The 14,516-nt window shown below is 43.6% G+C and overlaps 1 protein-coding gene across 1 annotated transcript in view; it reads left to right on the top strand.

Moving 5' to 3' along the window:
• Window positions 1–14,516, top strand: part of SLC25A26 (solute carrier family 25 member 26) — a 102,607-nt gene that overhangs the window by 75,358 nt on the left and 12,733 nt on the right. Inside the window, exon 6 of the mRNA XM_069966916.1 lies at window positions 9,265–9,309. Coding sequence (XP_069823017.1) covers window positions 9,265–9,309 — 45 coding nt within the window. The remainder of the gene's footprint in view (window positions 1–9,264; window positions 9,310–14,516) is intronic.

Raw genomic sequence — 14,516 nt, 5'->3', positions numbered from 1 at the left:
TTCTGTAAAGCTGGTGCTGTTGTATTTACCCCTTAATGACGGAGCCAGTTTTCATTTCGTTTCGTTTTTGCGTTTTCGTTTTTTCCTCCTCGTGTTTAAAAAGCCATAGCACTTGTATTTGTTCCCCTACAGACCCACATGAGCCCTTATTTTTTCCTCCTATGGAAAAACTGACATGTTATATATGTTACTTAACTTGCATAACTTTTATATTATTTGGTGACTTTTTAAAAAATAAAACCTTTTACAGAAAATATACGCTCTTTAAATCCTTTGGTCTATGGGGCTGTGTCATTTTTTGCGCCATGATCTGTACTTTCTATCGGTACCTTGATTGCATATATGCGACTTTTTGACCGCTTTTTATTTCAATTTTACTGGATTTGATGGGACCAAAAATGTTCAATTTTGCACTTTGGCTAATAATCATGGTCCCGGGCTGCAGATAGCACCAGGGGTTGCGACATCCATCGTTAAAGGGGTATTCCGCTAAAACTTAACGTTTGATATGTTGCTGCCCATGATTAGACTAACAATTCCTTTCATACTTGTTATTATCTATTCAGTCTCCTTTCCTTAGATCTCAGCTGCCACTTTCTCCTGAAGACACAAAAATCTGTGTGCAAGCTTTTCTCTCTGTCTCCCTCTCCTTTCCCCTCCCTTCTGAGACAGCTGATGTAAGCAAATAAAAAAATCAAACTGGGACAGCACTGGAAAAAGTGGGAAAAAATAAGAATATTTAGATGGAGTGCACGTCTCACCGCACAGGACCCTTCCGTTCGGCGTCAATCCAATAGTAAACGTAGGAGACAGCACTTCTTGTGAAAAAAAAAACGTGAGAAAGGCTGAAGTACCAGCCGAAAAGTCGCGTCTGATGTAAATAAAAAAATAACGTTTTTTTACAAGAAGTTCTGTCTCCTACGTTTACTATTGAGCTGATGTAAACAAGTCCCTGTCTGGCTTTATCTGCAACATTGTAACAACTTTGTAATGCTGGGAGGGACTTGTTTATATCAACAAGAAGAGAAAATAGCGCTGCACCTATGGCTGATACTAATGCTTCTCAGCTACGTTTAAAAACCAACTTCAGGATGTTGGTATATAATTTGATCAAACCCTATTGCCCCATGTACCAGCGTGCAGGTCTCCTGGCTCACATGGGTACCTACACTAACTCACCACCATGTCAGTCAGCGACCGCCATCCCCGCAAGGCATGCACAGGGAAGGGAGGCCATAGAACGGCACTGCAACCCCACTGTCACAGGACCAATACCCAGAGGCCCCCGTAAATCCCAGCATGCACCGCCGGCGGAAAAAGCTGTCACCAAACAACACAAGTGTGAACAAGGTCTAAAACACTCACCACACTCCAGCAGGTAGAATGGGAAGGATACAAATCATGTGTGCACAGGTGTCTCTTGCTAATTGCGGTCATGTGGGTCTTACCATGAGGAGTGCAAACACTGAGAAAAGGGAGAAATGTAAAATACGAACAAGAAGAGAAAATAGCGCTGCACCTCACACCTATGGCTGATACTAATGCTTCTCAGCTACATTTAAAAACCAACTCCAGGATGTTGGTATATAATTTGATTCCATGGCCCCCCTTCCCTGCACATGCACACTTTGCAGGGGCGGTGGTCACTGACCGACACGGTGTGGAGTTAACGTAGGGACCCGTGTGAACCAGAGGACCTGCACGTTGGTACATAGGGCTATTATGGCTTGATCAAATCATATACAGACACTCTGGTGTTGATTTTTAATATAGGCCTAGCGGCATTAGTATCAGCCATAGATAGGATGTGCAGCCGTTCCTTTCTCTCCAGTTTCCGTGTTTTCCAGTTCTCCCTCTCTGAACAGCTCGCACTCCTTTATAAGACCCACATGACCAAAATTAGCAGGATATGCCTGTGCTCACATGTCCGGACCTTATGTCTTCCCCACTCTGTGAGAGCAGCAGTGGTAAGTGTAATACCATATCCATACTTGTGTCATTTGGGGGCAGCCTCCCTCGTCGTGGTGCTGGCCGGGTTCTGGTGGGGCTTTTTGGGTCTGGTCTTGTGACATGGGGGTTGCAAGGCCATTCCATGGCCCCCTTTCCCTGCATGTTCACTCTTTGCGCGGGCGGTGGTCACTGACCGACACGGTGTGGAGTTAACGTAGAGACCCGTGTGAACCAGAGGACCGGCACGTTGGTACACGGGGCTATTATGGCTTGATCAAATAATATACAGACACTCTGGTGTTGATTTTTAATATAGGCCAAGTATCAGCCATAGATAGGATGTGCAGCCGTTCCTTTCTCTCCAGTTTACTTGTTTATATCAGCTGTCTCAGAAGGGAGGGGGAGACAGCTTGCACACAGATTTTTGTGTCTGAGAACTGGGGGAAGGAGACTGAATAGATAATAACAAGTATGGAAAGAATTGTAAGTCTCATCATGGACAGCAACATACAGTATCAAAATTTATGTTTGAGTGGAATTTAAACCACAGACCACCCACAATAATTTCTGTTAAATGCATTGCTCTAGTATTACAGTGCCATACTGGTGAACCTGGCATCATGTGGCAAAATGTTTTTTTTTTTTTTTTTTTTCCCACTAAAAGTTTATTTTTTCTTATACTAATTGTCCTAAATGCTGGGAGTAAATAGCAGATCTGAGTCTCTTGCCGTGAGTACAGAAGGCCGTTGGGTTAGAATTTATTGCACTGCCAAGTTTGACCTCTGCTGCAGGATTGTGAGATGGCATCATGAAGCATTTATCACTCACAGCGATGACCAACTTCCTGTGAGATTTCAGCGTGTCAGCTCAGCCTATGGCGGTGACATTGATTTCTTCTCACTCTCAGTTCCTGTCTGAACAGATAACCATTCTGTCATGCTGGGGCATCTGTCAGGTTTATTTTTCCTCTTCGAGCCTCACCATAGCTGCTTCATGTATTAATCATTGCCTGCGACAGGAATTAGCAAATACCTTTCAGCACCTGTAATAAGAAGCGCTGGAAAACAAACACAAAATAAATTTTGTGTACAATACAGACGTAAGTTGTACGGAAGGATTAATACAATGGTAGTTTTATGCTTATGAACAAAGCATGACGGTGGGCTGTGTACTGCGAGCAGAAATCAGAAATAGGAAAACATATGGTGAGTTTGTACCATAACTTACAGGTAACATACAGATCCAATAGGGGATTTAACAAAGTGCAAACTATACTGTATATCTGTATACGGTGAAACTTCTTTGAGTCATCTACCCAAAGTTGCACAGAAAAGTGGTCTTTTCTAGGGGTGGTCATCTCTGAGACAAAAAGTATACAGAATGCAGGTTTAACATGTTCTCTTCTGTTGATTTACTGGTCCCTGGCATTGCTTCTCTGTTCTTGCCACCCAGCATGGCTCCTTTCTCATTCCTGGTCCCTCCTTCTTCTCATGCCTGGTCTCTAGTATTGCTCATCATCCCATTTCTGCTCCTCTGTATGACTGACTCTTTTTCTTGTATTTGCCGTTTGCAGCATGGCTCCCCCATCTGATCTTTTGTACCCAGCATGGCTCCCCATCTCATTTCAGGTCCTCTACATGGCTCCCCCTTCTCAAATTTCTGCTCTGCCACATGGTCCCCCATTTAATTTCTAGTACCCAGCATGGCCCCCATCTAATTTCTTTTACCTAGCATGGCCCCCATCTAATTTCTTTTACCTAGCATGGCCCCCATCTAATTTCTTTTACCTAGCATGGCCCCCATCTAATTTCTTTTACCTAGCATGGCCCCCATCTAATTTCTTTTACTCTGCATGGCCCCCCATCTCATTTCTAGTACCCAGCCTAGCTCCCCATCTCACTTCTAGTACCCAGCCTAGCTCCCCATCTCACTTCTAGTACCCAGCCTAGCTCCCCATCTCATTTCTAGTACCCAGCCTAGCTCCCCATCTTATTTCTAGTATCCAACCTAGCTCCCCATCTTATTTCTAGTACCCAGCCTAGCTCCCCATCTCATTTCTAGTACCCAGCCTAGCTCCCCATCTTATTTCTAGTACCCAGCCTAGCTCCCCATCTTATTTCTAGTACCCAGCCTAGCTCCCCATCTCATTTCTAGTACCCAGCCTAGCTCCCCATCTCATTTCTAGTACCCAGCCTAGCTCCCCATCCCACTTCTAGTACCCAGCCTAGCTCCCCATCTAATTTCTAGTATCCAGCCTAGCTCCCCATCTCATTTCTAGTACCCAGCCTAGCTCCCCATCCCACTTCTAGTACCCAGCCTAGCTCCCCATCTAATTTCTAGTACCCAGCCTAGCTCCCCACCTCACTTCTAGTACCCAGCCTAGCTCCCCATCTCATTTCTAGTACCCAGCCTAGCTCCCCATCTCATTTCTAGTACCCAGCCTAGCTCCCCACCTCACTTCTAGTACCCAGCCTAGCTCCCTATCTCACTTCTAGTCCCAGCCTAGCTCCCCATCTCATTTCTAGTACCCAACCTAGCTCCCCATCTTTTCTAGTATCCAGCCTAGCTCCCCATCTTTTCTAGTACCCAGCCTAGCTCCCCATCTCATTTCTAGTACCCAGCCTACCTCCCCATCTCACTTCTAGTACCCAACCTAGCTCCCCATCTCATTTCTAGTACCCAGCCTAGCTCCCTATCTCACTTCTAGTACCCAGCCTAGCTTCCCATCTCATTTCTAGTACCCAGCCTACCTCCCCATCTCACTTCTAGTACCCAACCTAGCTCCCCATCTCATTTCTAGTACCCAGCCTAGCTCCCCATCTCATTTCTAGTACCCAGCCCAGCTCCCCATCTCATTTCTAGTACCCAGCCTAGCTTCCCATCTCATTTCTAGTACCCAGCCTACCTCCCCATCTCACTTCTAGTACCCAACCTAGCTCCCCATCTCATTTCTAGTACCCAGCCCAGCTCCCCATCTCATTTCTAGTACCCAGCCTAGCTCCTAATATTTACTTTTCACCTGTATACTAACCCCAAACATGAATCCCCAATGTCATTCCTTGTCTTCAGCATGGCCCCCTATCTCATATTTCTGGTCTGCAGCATGGCTCCACATCTGATCTCTAGTGCCCAGCTTCATTCCCTATCTCATTCCTAGTCCCCAGTGTGGCTCACAACTCATTCATGGTGGTGAGCTTAATTCCTTATATCTCAGCTCCTTTCTTATTCCAAGTCCCCAACACAACTCTGCATCTTATTCCTCATCCTTAGCATGGCCCTGCTTTCATTTATGGTCCACAGCATGGCTTCCCATCTAACCTCTAGTACTCAAGTTGACTACCCATCTCATTCCTAGTCCCCAGAATGTCCCCAGAGTGAACAGGGACAGTTGTCACGTGTGCTGCAGCCACTTTACTCATTCAGTGAGTCTTTCTAGAGTTTGGGAGCAAACCAGAATACATAGAGGAGGACATACAAAGTCAGGGAAAATTTGGACCCTGTGCTTCAATCCAACAGTGCTATTCGAGAGAGTATTTTTATTTCCCTTATACCGCCCCATTGTTGCATTATAGTGGTTGTCTTTGATTGACCCCTGTCGTAGCAAGTACAAAATGTCTGGAAAGCTGTGAATGCAACAATATCTTTGTATTATGCTAGTGTGAACTCAACCTCAGGCTAAATTGTGCCTTAATAGATATTAAAGGGGTTGTCCAGCAAAAGTATTTTTCTTTCAAATCAACTGGTATGAGAAAGTTATAAAGATTTGCAATTTATTTCTATTAAAAAATCTCAAGTCTGCCCATACTTATGAGCTGCTGTATGTCATGCAGGATATGGTGTTTTATTTTTTAGTCTGACACAGTGCTCTCTGCTGACATCTCTGGCTGAGACAGGAACTGTCCAGAGCAGGAGAGGTTTTCTATGGGGATTCATAGAAAACTGAGAGTCTTGGCCAGAGATGTCAGCAGAGAGCACTGTGTCAGACTGAAAATAAAAAAAACAAACATTTCCTGTAGGACATACAGCAGCTAATAAGTATGGGAAGACTTGAGATTTTTTAATGGAAGTAAATTACAAATCTTTCTAACTTTCTCACACCAGTTGATTTGAAAGAAATAGACAGAGTATGGTGTGTAACACCCCTGTAAGATCACACTGGATTTGTTCCCTGCCAACGGCTGACAGCTGCCTCTCCTAGCACGTAGGTGGTAGGCACACTGAATTGTTAGGCTGGGGCACTGTGATGATGAATACGTTTTTTTTGGATTTTGGAGGATAGTTGCTTTATGGATAGTCCAGATGCTGTAATACAAGATGGCTTACTGGAAATGTCATCTATCAGCCAATTATTATATAGTAGGTGCCAGGTGTGGAACCACAGACAGGAAATGAAGGCTATATTGGGAACATTCCGCTCCTCATGATGTCATGGACACAGACAAAACCTCTTTCTTTACCCTTATCTACAATACAGTTTCCCCACAACCGTCCTGAATTGAGTATTCACAATTGCAATTGTTTTACAGCCACTTGTCAGCTGGTTTTAGAAGCATGGCAGAACCCGTGTCCCTGGTGACATTACTGAAATGGATCCTCACTAAGATGTTTGTGCACTTATTGAGATCAGGTTGCACACTTTACTTCCCATCTAGATTTATTACTGTACTTAAGTATTGTATTTTCAAAGAAATGTAATGTACTGGATTTGTTATTATGCTACTGTGTTTATGGAGATGACTTTGGGATGTAGCCACTGCATTTTATCGGAGATCTCACCTCTTCTTGTACTTTGTATCTCACATCATCATAACAGGTGTCAAACCTAAAGCTTTGGCTAGCCAAGCATGATGGGAATTGTAGTTTTGCAACAGCTGGAGGGCCTGAGTTTATCAGCCCTAAGTCATGTGATGCCATGTCTCCTTATATCTTAGATCTCCCATGCCCTTGCACATTTGATCACATTCCTCCGTGTACTATTTTATTCCATATCTTTTTTTTTACTTCTTGTCATGCTTTTTTTGCTTATGTAGCTTCATATCTTTTTAGACATCACACCTTGTTTCTTCTTGGTCATCAAGTCCATGGTCAGATGTCCTTACACATCAGAGCTTCATCTTATTTAGTGTCTTCTTATACTTGGGACCTTTGCTCTTTCTTGATCCCTATCATTCATCTTTTGCTTGATGGGTGTTTTATCCTATGAGATGGATAATCAAGGTCTAAACCTGAATGTTTAAAAACAAGGAAACATTTGACGTTACAGACTTGGATACATATCAAAAATGTTGGAAAGTGCGTGTGCTATTTAGTCTCCATAAGAAATAAGGTTACGGATGACCTCATAACCATCCCCAAAAAAATCTCACTGGTCTGATTCCACATAGGGAACCAAATTATTCTGTAGTAATGCTGTAATTGTACAGAGATCTGTGGTCTACCAAAAGCTACCATTGACCACCAAAGTGGGGAAAAGAAAGGAACTTTTGGCTGACTAAAGGGGATATCCACGATTAGAAAAAGCATAACTTCAATAAAACTGAACTGCAAAGCCAAACCAGAACTACAGACAAGAGTGGTGCTGTTTCTGAAAGAAAGTGGCCGTGTTTTCCTAAGCTTGGATAACTCCTTTAGGAAACTGAAAGTGTTCCTTTTCTCAGGAGATTTTGCTGACCTTGTCTCTATGGACGGTATATCAAGGGAGTGGGCTTATATGCTAGTCCAGCTCCATGCTCCTAGTTGGCGGGCTGTAAGTTCCTCCTCACTTATTTGACCACAGAAGGGCGAGTTGGCCGATTTTATGCCCCCCTCTTTCTGATGCATGCTGGGTTTGTTGCTATAGGTAGTGCTACCACACTGGTTTTACAAGTCTCTCTCAGTTTGGTTGATAAGACCTTGAACATTTCCTTTAAATTTATTCTTCACAATGCCAAACAAGGACCCTGCCCCTTCTATGTTTATTCAGCTACATAAACATTTGTGCTGTGTTTTATCGGTCCGTTAGCAGCAGAATATCTGGGTGCTAAGCGCACTGAAACCGTCCATCTGCAAAATACATTGGCAGGGGGTCGACCAGAAAATCTCGACTGGAGCCAGCAGACAGGCTGACTCTGGGTGCATTAGATTGTACGTGTAAAACAGTTAACGCGGAACGTTATCCGTGCTCAGACTGAGTGAATGGAAATAGACACCCACCAGCACCATGAGAGTTGAGACAAGATAGAATACAGTACAAGACCTGATGTTGTCTTGTATGGCTGCGCAGCGATATAACAGTACGTGGAATATTAATGGTCCCATGGCCTTACAAAGTCGTTTTCCACACGGTTAGTATTGGATGATCATTTTATAAGTCAAGTAAGTTTTATCTGTTTTGTTTAATATGTTTTGAAGACCACCCAAGGCTATAATATTAGTCTCCCAGCTGGGACCCTTTCTAGAATCCAGTGTTAATTTATATACTATGTGGCCAAGTGAAAATCCCTATATAGTATTAATAAGGTTTAATGTGCAGTTTAATGAAAAACAATGTGTAAGTATATTGGTATATAAATGCAGCTCTTTGGGGACCTTGGAAAGGCCAAAAATCGTTTTTAACCTTTTTTTTTTTTTTTAACAACATGAACTTATTTGGGTGCTTGTCCAGCCACACAGATAAGCAGGGGTGTAACGACAATGTTTCCCAGAAAATAAGGCATCCTCCTTAAATAAGACACCCCAACTAATCTAACAAGTAGCCCAAAATAAGGCCCCCCTCCCCCAAAGTAAGGCTGTCCACCACTACCCGCCACTGCTCACCCCCTCCCTTCTGTGACTGTCTTGTGCCGCTCATCACTCCTCTCCCTCCCATGCTGCTCACCCCTCCGTTTCCCTCCCGTGCCGCTCACCCCTCAGTCTCCCTTCTGTGCCACTCGCCCCACCGTCTCCCTCACTCACTCATGTGCAAGACACCCTCCTGTGCCACTCACCCCTCCGTCTCCCTCCCATGCAGGTAACCCCTCGCCCTCAACATGCTTGTGTGGTGCAAAACAAGACAGAGTCCCTCTTCGGGAACAAAAATTTATATAAGGCACTGTCTTATTTTCGGGGAAACCCAGTAGGAGGTGCAGAGGTTGTGGCATCAGAAGGGGCACATAAGAATGTAGTAGTTGGAAGCCTAGGTGCAGATTTTGCATTTGGGCCCAGACGCTTCAAGTTCCAGTTCAGTACTAGAGAATAGCAATATGATTGGATGGTGGAAATCCAATTACTTTCCTCTGACCCCTCTTTAGCTTATTATTAGAGTTCTTTATTAACAGATTTTTTCTTTTTTTTTAGATTCCATTTTCGCTCGTTCAGTTTCCACTTTGGGAGTTTTTAAAGGTGAGTGATAACCTCATTGTATGTAAAGGTAAGCTATTCACAGACTCCTGATCTATAACCGCATGATATAAAATGAATGTGTCGTGCAGCTGAATTGTTCAGACTAGATGGTGCACGTCTGATATATTCATGGAATGTCATATTCTTCTCTTTTTAAATTACCATAAAGTATCCTCATAATTTTGTTGGCATTTATTCTGTAGTTATCTATTGATTTTTGCATTTATTTTCTGTTACTTATCTATCACCAACATACCCTGCAGCATTTGCATGTGCAAGTTTGGTCATGGGCATAATGGGAATATTGGAGTATGGGAATAATCATGGGCATCCGGAGACAGCAAATCATAAGGGTATGTTCACACTGAGGAATAGGCGAGTATTCAGTGAGGAATTGAAGCGGAATGTTTTCTGCTTGTAATTCCTTTCCAATTTAGCTCTGGCAGAATTGGAGCAGAATAGGAGAAAATTTTTATGGAATTCAAGCAGAATTTAAGTCCCCATTGACTTCTATAGGATTCTTCTAGCAGAATCCGCCCACAAAATTAACGTGTCAATTCTTTGATGGGTTCACAATATGCAATCCGCGTAGATAAGTTCCGGTGGATTCTGTCACTTGCACCCGTTAACGGCGGCCAGATCTCCGCCCTTCCCATAGACTCAATTCTAATGGCGGTGATTTCTGCTGTCCGCTGAAAGAATCCGCCCAGCCATAGAATGATGTCTATGGCACAGGCGGAGATGCGCACTGCTGCAAGCGGGTACGAGCGGCAGAATCCACCGGAACATATCCACGCGGATTCTGTAGTGTGAACCCACCCTACGGGCAGAAAGCGGATCTGTGGCAGAAAATTCTGCTTGAAAATTCTCCAGTGTGAACAACAGAGTGGAAATTCCATTAAACACAATTGGACATTGCTCTGTTCATATTTTACAGGAGGAATTTCAAGTGGAAATTAAGAGCGAATTCCTCTTCAATTCCTTGCCTATTCCTCAGTGTGCACATACCCTAAGGGTATGTTTACACTGAGGCTACATTCACATGCCCGTTTATTTTCAAGGATGAAAATCTGGATCCTCCAATTTTTATCCTCAATCTGCAAAAAATTGTCCGCATTGCATCTGTAGTATCTTCCATATTGTAATCATTTTTTTTTTTGTGGATCCGCAAAAAAGGTGTAGTGAGGGGATAGCAAAAAACCGCAACCCCCCCCCAAAAAAAGGTCACTTGGCCATCTGGTGGTCATTTTACAGTCATTTCTATCAGGAGGCAGGATATTTCTGGCAGGAGGAGCTTAATGATGTCATCAAAAAACAGATACGTGATACAGATGATTTTGCAAAAGATTTTGCGGATTGCAATGTACTCTTCGCAAATTTTGCACTCTTCATAGATTTCTATTGGGGTGTCCGTTCCGTAAATACGGACCGTATTACAACATGTCCTATTTTTCTTTTGTCACGGATTGCCGATCTGCAAATTAACCGGAGATATGAATAGCACCATTGAAAATAATGGGTTGTAATGGATTCGGTATTTCCTGATCAGTGAAAACAGATGAAAAATACTGACGTGTGAATGTAGCCTGAGGAATAGGCGAGTATTCAGCGAGGAATTAAAGAGGAAAGTTTTTACTTGAAATTCCTCACTTATTTTTCTCAGGCAGAATAGGAGCGGAATGCAAGCGAAATTCAAGCAGAATTCACTGAATTCACTTCATTGACTTCTATAGGATTGCTCTAGCGGAGGAATCTGCTTTCCGCCAAAAGAATTGACATGTCAGTTCTGCAGGCGGAAAGCGGATCCGCGGCAGAATTTTTGGTGTGGAAATTCCGCCGTGTGGACAGCAGTGCGGAAATCCAATGTTGACCAGTTGGAGCTGAGTGAGCAGAGCTATGGTTTATAGTGGGTGAGATACAATTGTAGCTAGGAGTCATGCTGGAGTCAGTCTATGGCTGTATACAGCGGGGATTTAAATGGTGATCGTTCGGTTTCGTTCAAACCCAAACTTTAGGCTCATCTCTATTATGGAAGTCTAGAAGCACAAGCTATCCCATATGTATATGTATGACTTACTCCTATGCTGTGCTTACCTAGGCAGTCCTAGTTATAACCTTATCCTTTGGGCAGTACAGTGGTTAGCACTAGGGATCAGTGAATTTACAGTGCTAGTGAAGGGCTTTGCTATGCTCGGCCATCAGCTTGTCAGCTGGCTGCCTTTTAAACTCAGGACTCTCAGGACTGCATCCAGCTTTTCCCTGCACCCAGAGCGGAGCAGCATGGAGTCCAAAGACAGTTGGCTGACAAGCTGATTGCTTGGATTGGATAGCACTGTAAATTTTCTCATCCCTAGTTAGCACTGTTCCTAACCATGAACCCTTGTGCATAGCTGGGTTATGATACTGGTGTGGTCAGAAATACCGATTGCCCCCATTCATCATTGAGTGATGGACATGAGACAATACAGAATCTGTAAGCACTGTTGAGGGGAGGTTTACACTATTCCCTAGTGACAATGGAGTAATAGGCATCTCCTCATCGCCTTTTCAGAGCTTCTGGGAAATCCTTCCTCAGTTGGCCGGGGTCAAGCTGTGAATGCCCACTGGGTAATGCATTGACCGTAAAAGCATGTCGTTTATGTAATGGTTCCCTGAAATCCCTGACGTTTCCATGTATATCCTTATTCAGTATATTTGCTTTTGACTCTTCTGCGTAAGGTGTTATTTTTGCAGACCAAGCTTTGCTTTCTATATGACATAAGCTTTTCTTATATTTTAATACCATTAATTGCTTTTAAGACAGAATGAAGGGAAGGGAAGGGGGGGGGGTACTTGCCCCATCTTTTATACTTTCGTCCTCCTCTGCCCTGTGACCTTGGTCACCTCTAAATGCGGTATCCATTACTTGCCCAACTATTCATTGGCGGTTGCGTGTGTTCCTGCAATCCCAGCATACGGAGAGATTTCCTCTCTCTATTGGCACTGTTGCTACTGCTGACAGCCAGTGCTTGAATGGTACACAGCATGGTAAGACAGGTGGAGTGGCCGCAGTAGCCAGTAGGAGGGAGGGAGTGTTGGTTGGAGTATATGAGCAGCTAGTAGGACAAGTGATCTGTATTTAGTCCCATGATGCTTCAGCACAGCATCAAATAGGCAGCTAGAGCCAGTAAAACCTCTACCTGCAGAATGTAATAATTCTCGTCTCTATGTTTTTCTAAATAGGTTAGGAGACTGTAAGTACTGTATACAGTGTGGGAGGCTGAACTGTCATTAAAGGAGAAGTCCGGTGGACTATAAAATCCTTCAGCCGACAGGGGCAGGGGTGAAATTGATTACAAGTACTAACTTACCTCTCCCCATGCCCATGGTTAGCAGCGGGACTAGCCTAGGGACCCCCGCCAAAAGGCATTCCCCCCCAATTTGTGCTCGGTACCTTTTCCGGCGGATGGACTGGTCAATCAGTGACTGGATCAGCATCCTGCCCCAGTCACTAACTGGCTAAGTGGCCAGTCCATCAGCCAGGTCGTGATGTGTCAGCTCTGGAGATCCCGGAGCCCAGCGGGGGTCCCACGGCCGTTCACTGCGGGCACAGGGACGAGGTAAGTTAGTACTTGAAACCAGTTTCCCCCTGCCCCTGGCGGCTGCAGGATTTTATAAACCATCGGACTTTTAAGCCATAGTAACGATGTGGAGTTTGCTTGTGTGGAAAGGGTCCATGTAGTTTGATCACATAGGAAGTTCTGGCTGAGATGGTGACCCTGTTTAGAGCACAAAAACACATGTAATTTCCAGGGGATCATCATGAGATCACATGACCCAACTGAAAGAAAAGTATTCCAGGAATTTTTTGGATAGAAAAGACCAACTAAATAAGAAATTGATTAGCTGCATCATAAATTTAAAAACAACTGAGTGCCGGAGTACCCCTTTAATTGACTGTAATAATATTTTACTGCTTGAGCCAGGATGATGATGTGATAATTTTGTTTCAATAAAACCATTAACTATTTACATTGTAAAAAATGTTAAGAGAGTCAAGGAATATTTAGTTAGTGGGTTATGTGCAGCCGGTGAGAAGGGTTAATGTTACCGGTGGTACACTGATCGCTCCAATGCTGATCACGTGGAGAAACCACATAAGAATATTGCGCAGGCAGCAGAATAGAATCCACTACCCTCTGTGAGACGCACAATGAGAATGTCCCCGGTTTGTGCTGTCGCAGTCACTTTGTCAGGACCATTAGTTCTTCCTCTAAATAGAGTTTCCCCAGAAACACAAGCTGTTACTAGAACCATTTGTAAGTGCTCTATGGGGAAAAGCTTTCCAAAGCCAGAAGCTTATCAATGGCTTCCTCTGTGTTTTCCTTTCAATCTAAGGAAAGAACTTGTCTCTAGCACATCCTGAAAAATGCAGTGCACATATTGGAAGAGAACACCGTCCTCCAACACTGTATATCCTATTACCTTGTGTTTGTTTAATATCATATGGCACGCTGTCAAGTGAATCCTACATACTGTACTTAGTATCATTGAAGTTGACCTGAATCCTGCACACAAGAGACTTTCAAACCATTTCTGGGATAGCCCCACGTTGATGTATATTGATTGAGTAGGTTCACCGTCCATAGCTTCCTTAAAGGGATTTTTTTTTTCACCTGGGCAAAGATTTTCTATTACAAGGACCTGTTGAATATAGGCTTATTACAGGATCTTGTTACTGGGCGTGCCAACAATGAACTAATCTGCAGATAAAGCCTTAAAGCAAGTGTTTTCTCTGCAATGCCACCTATGGGGACATAAAGCATTACATAGTGTACATTATAATTAGTGGTATATCCATATAACACATAAACATGTTGGGTCCTCATAAGGAAGAGACTCTACTACAGCTGATTCATGGGACTCCTGTCTATGGGCCCTATTACACAGACCAATTATCTGCCGAATCTGTGAAATAAAGACAAACATCAGCTAAGGATGCAATCAATATCTGATCGTTGTCTTTCAGCAAATTTAAACCAGCCATGCATCACTTTGTGTTATAGTTTGTGTGGCCGACGGCTGGTGAAAGAGTATAGAAAATAATAAAGATGTAGTTATATCTACCTCTCCTTACTGCTGTGGTGTCATGCTGCCTTTTTCTCACATTCCCTGCTGACTGCAACCACTGCTGACACTTCCGAACCATCTCTGCAATGACAGTCCGC

This window comes from Dendropsophus ebraccatus, chromosome 4, assembly GCF_027789765.1.
Source record: "Dendropsophus ebraccatus isolate aDenEbr1 chromosome 4, aDenEbr1.pat, whole genome shotgun sequence".
Classification (NCBI taxonomy): domain Eukaryota; kingdom Metazoa; phylum Chordata; class Amphibia; order Anura; family Hylidae; genus Dendropsophus; species Dendropsophus ebraccatus.
Note: the sequence above shows the minus strand (reverse complement) of the source record. Positions and strands in the feature narration are given on the sequence as shown.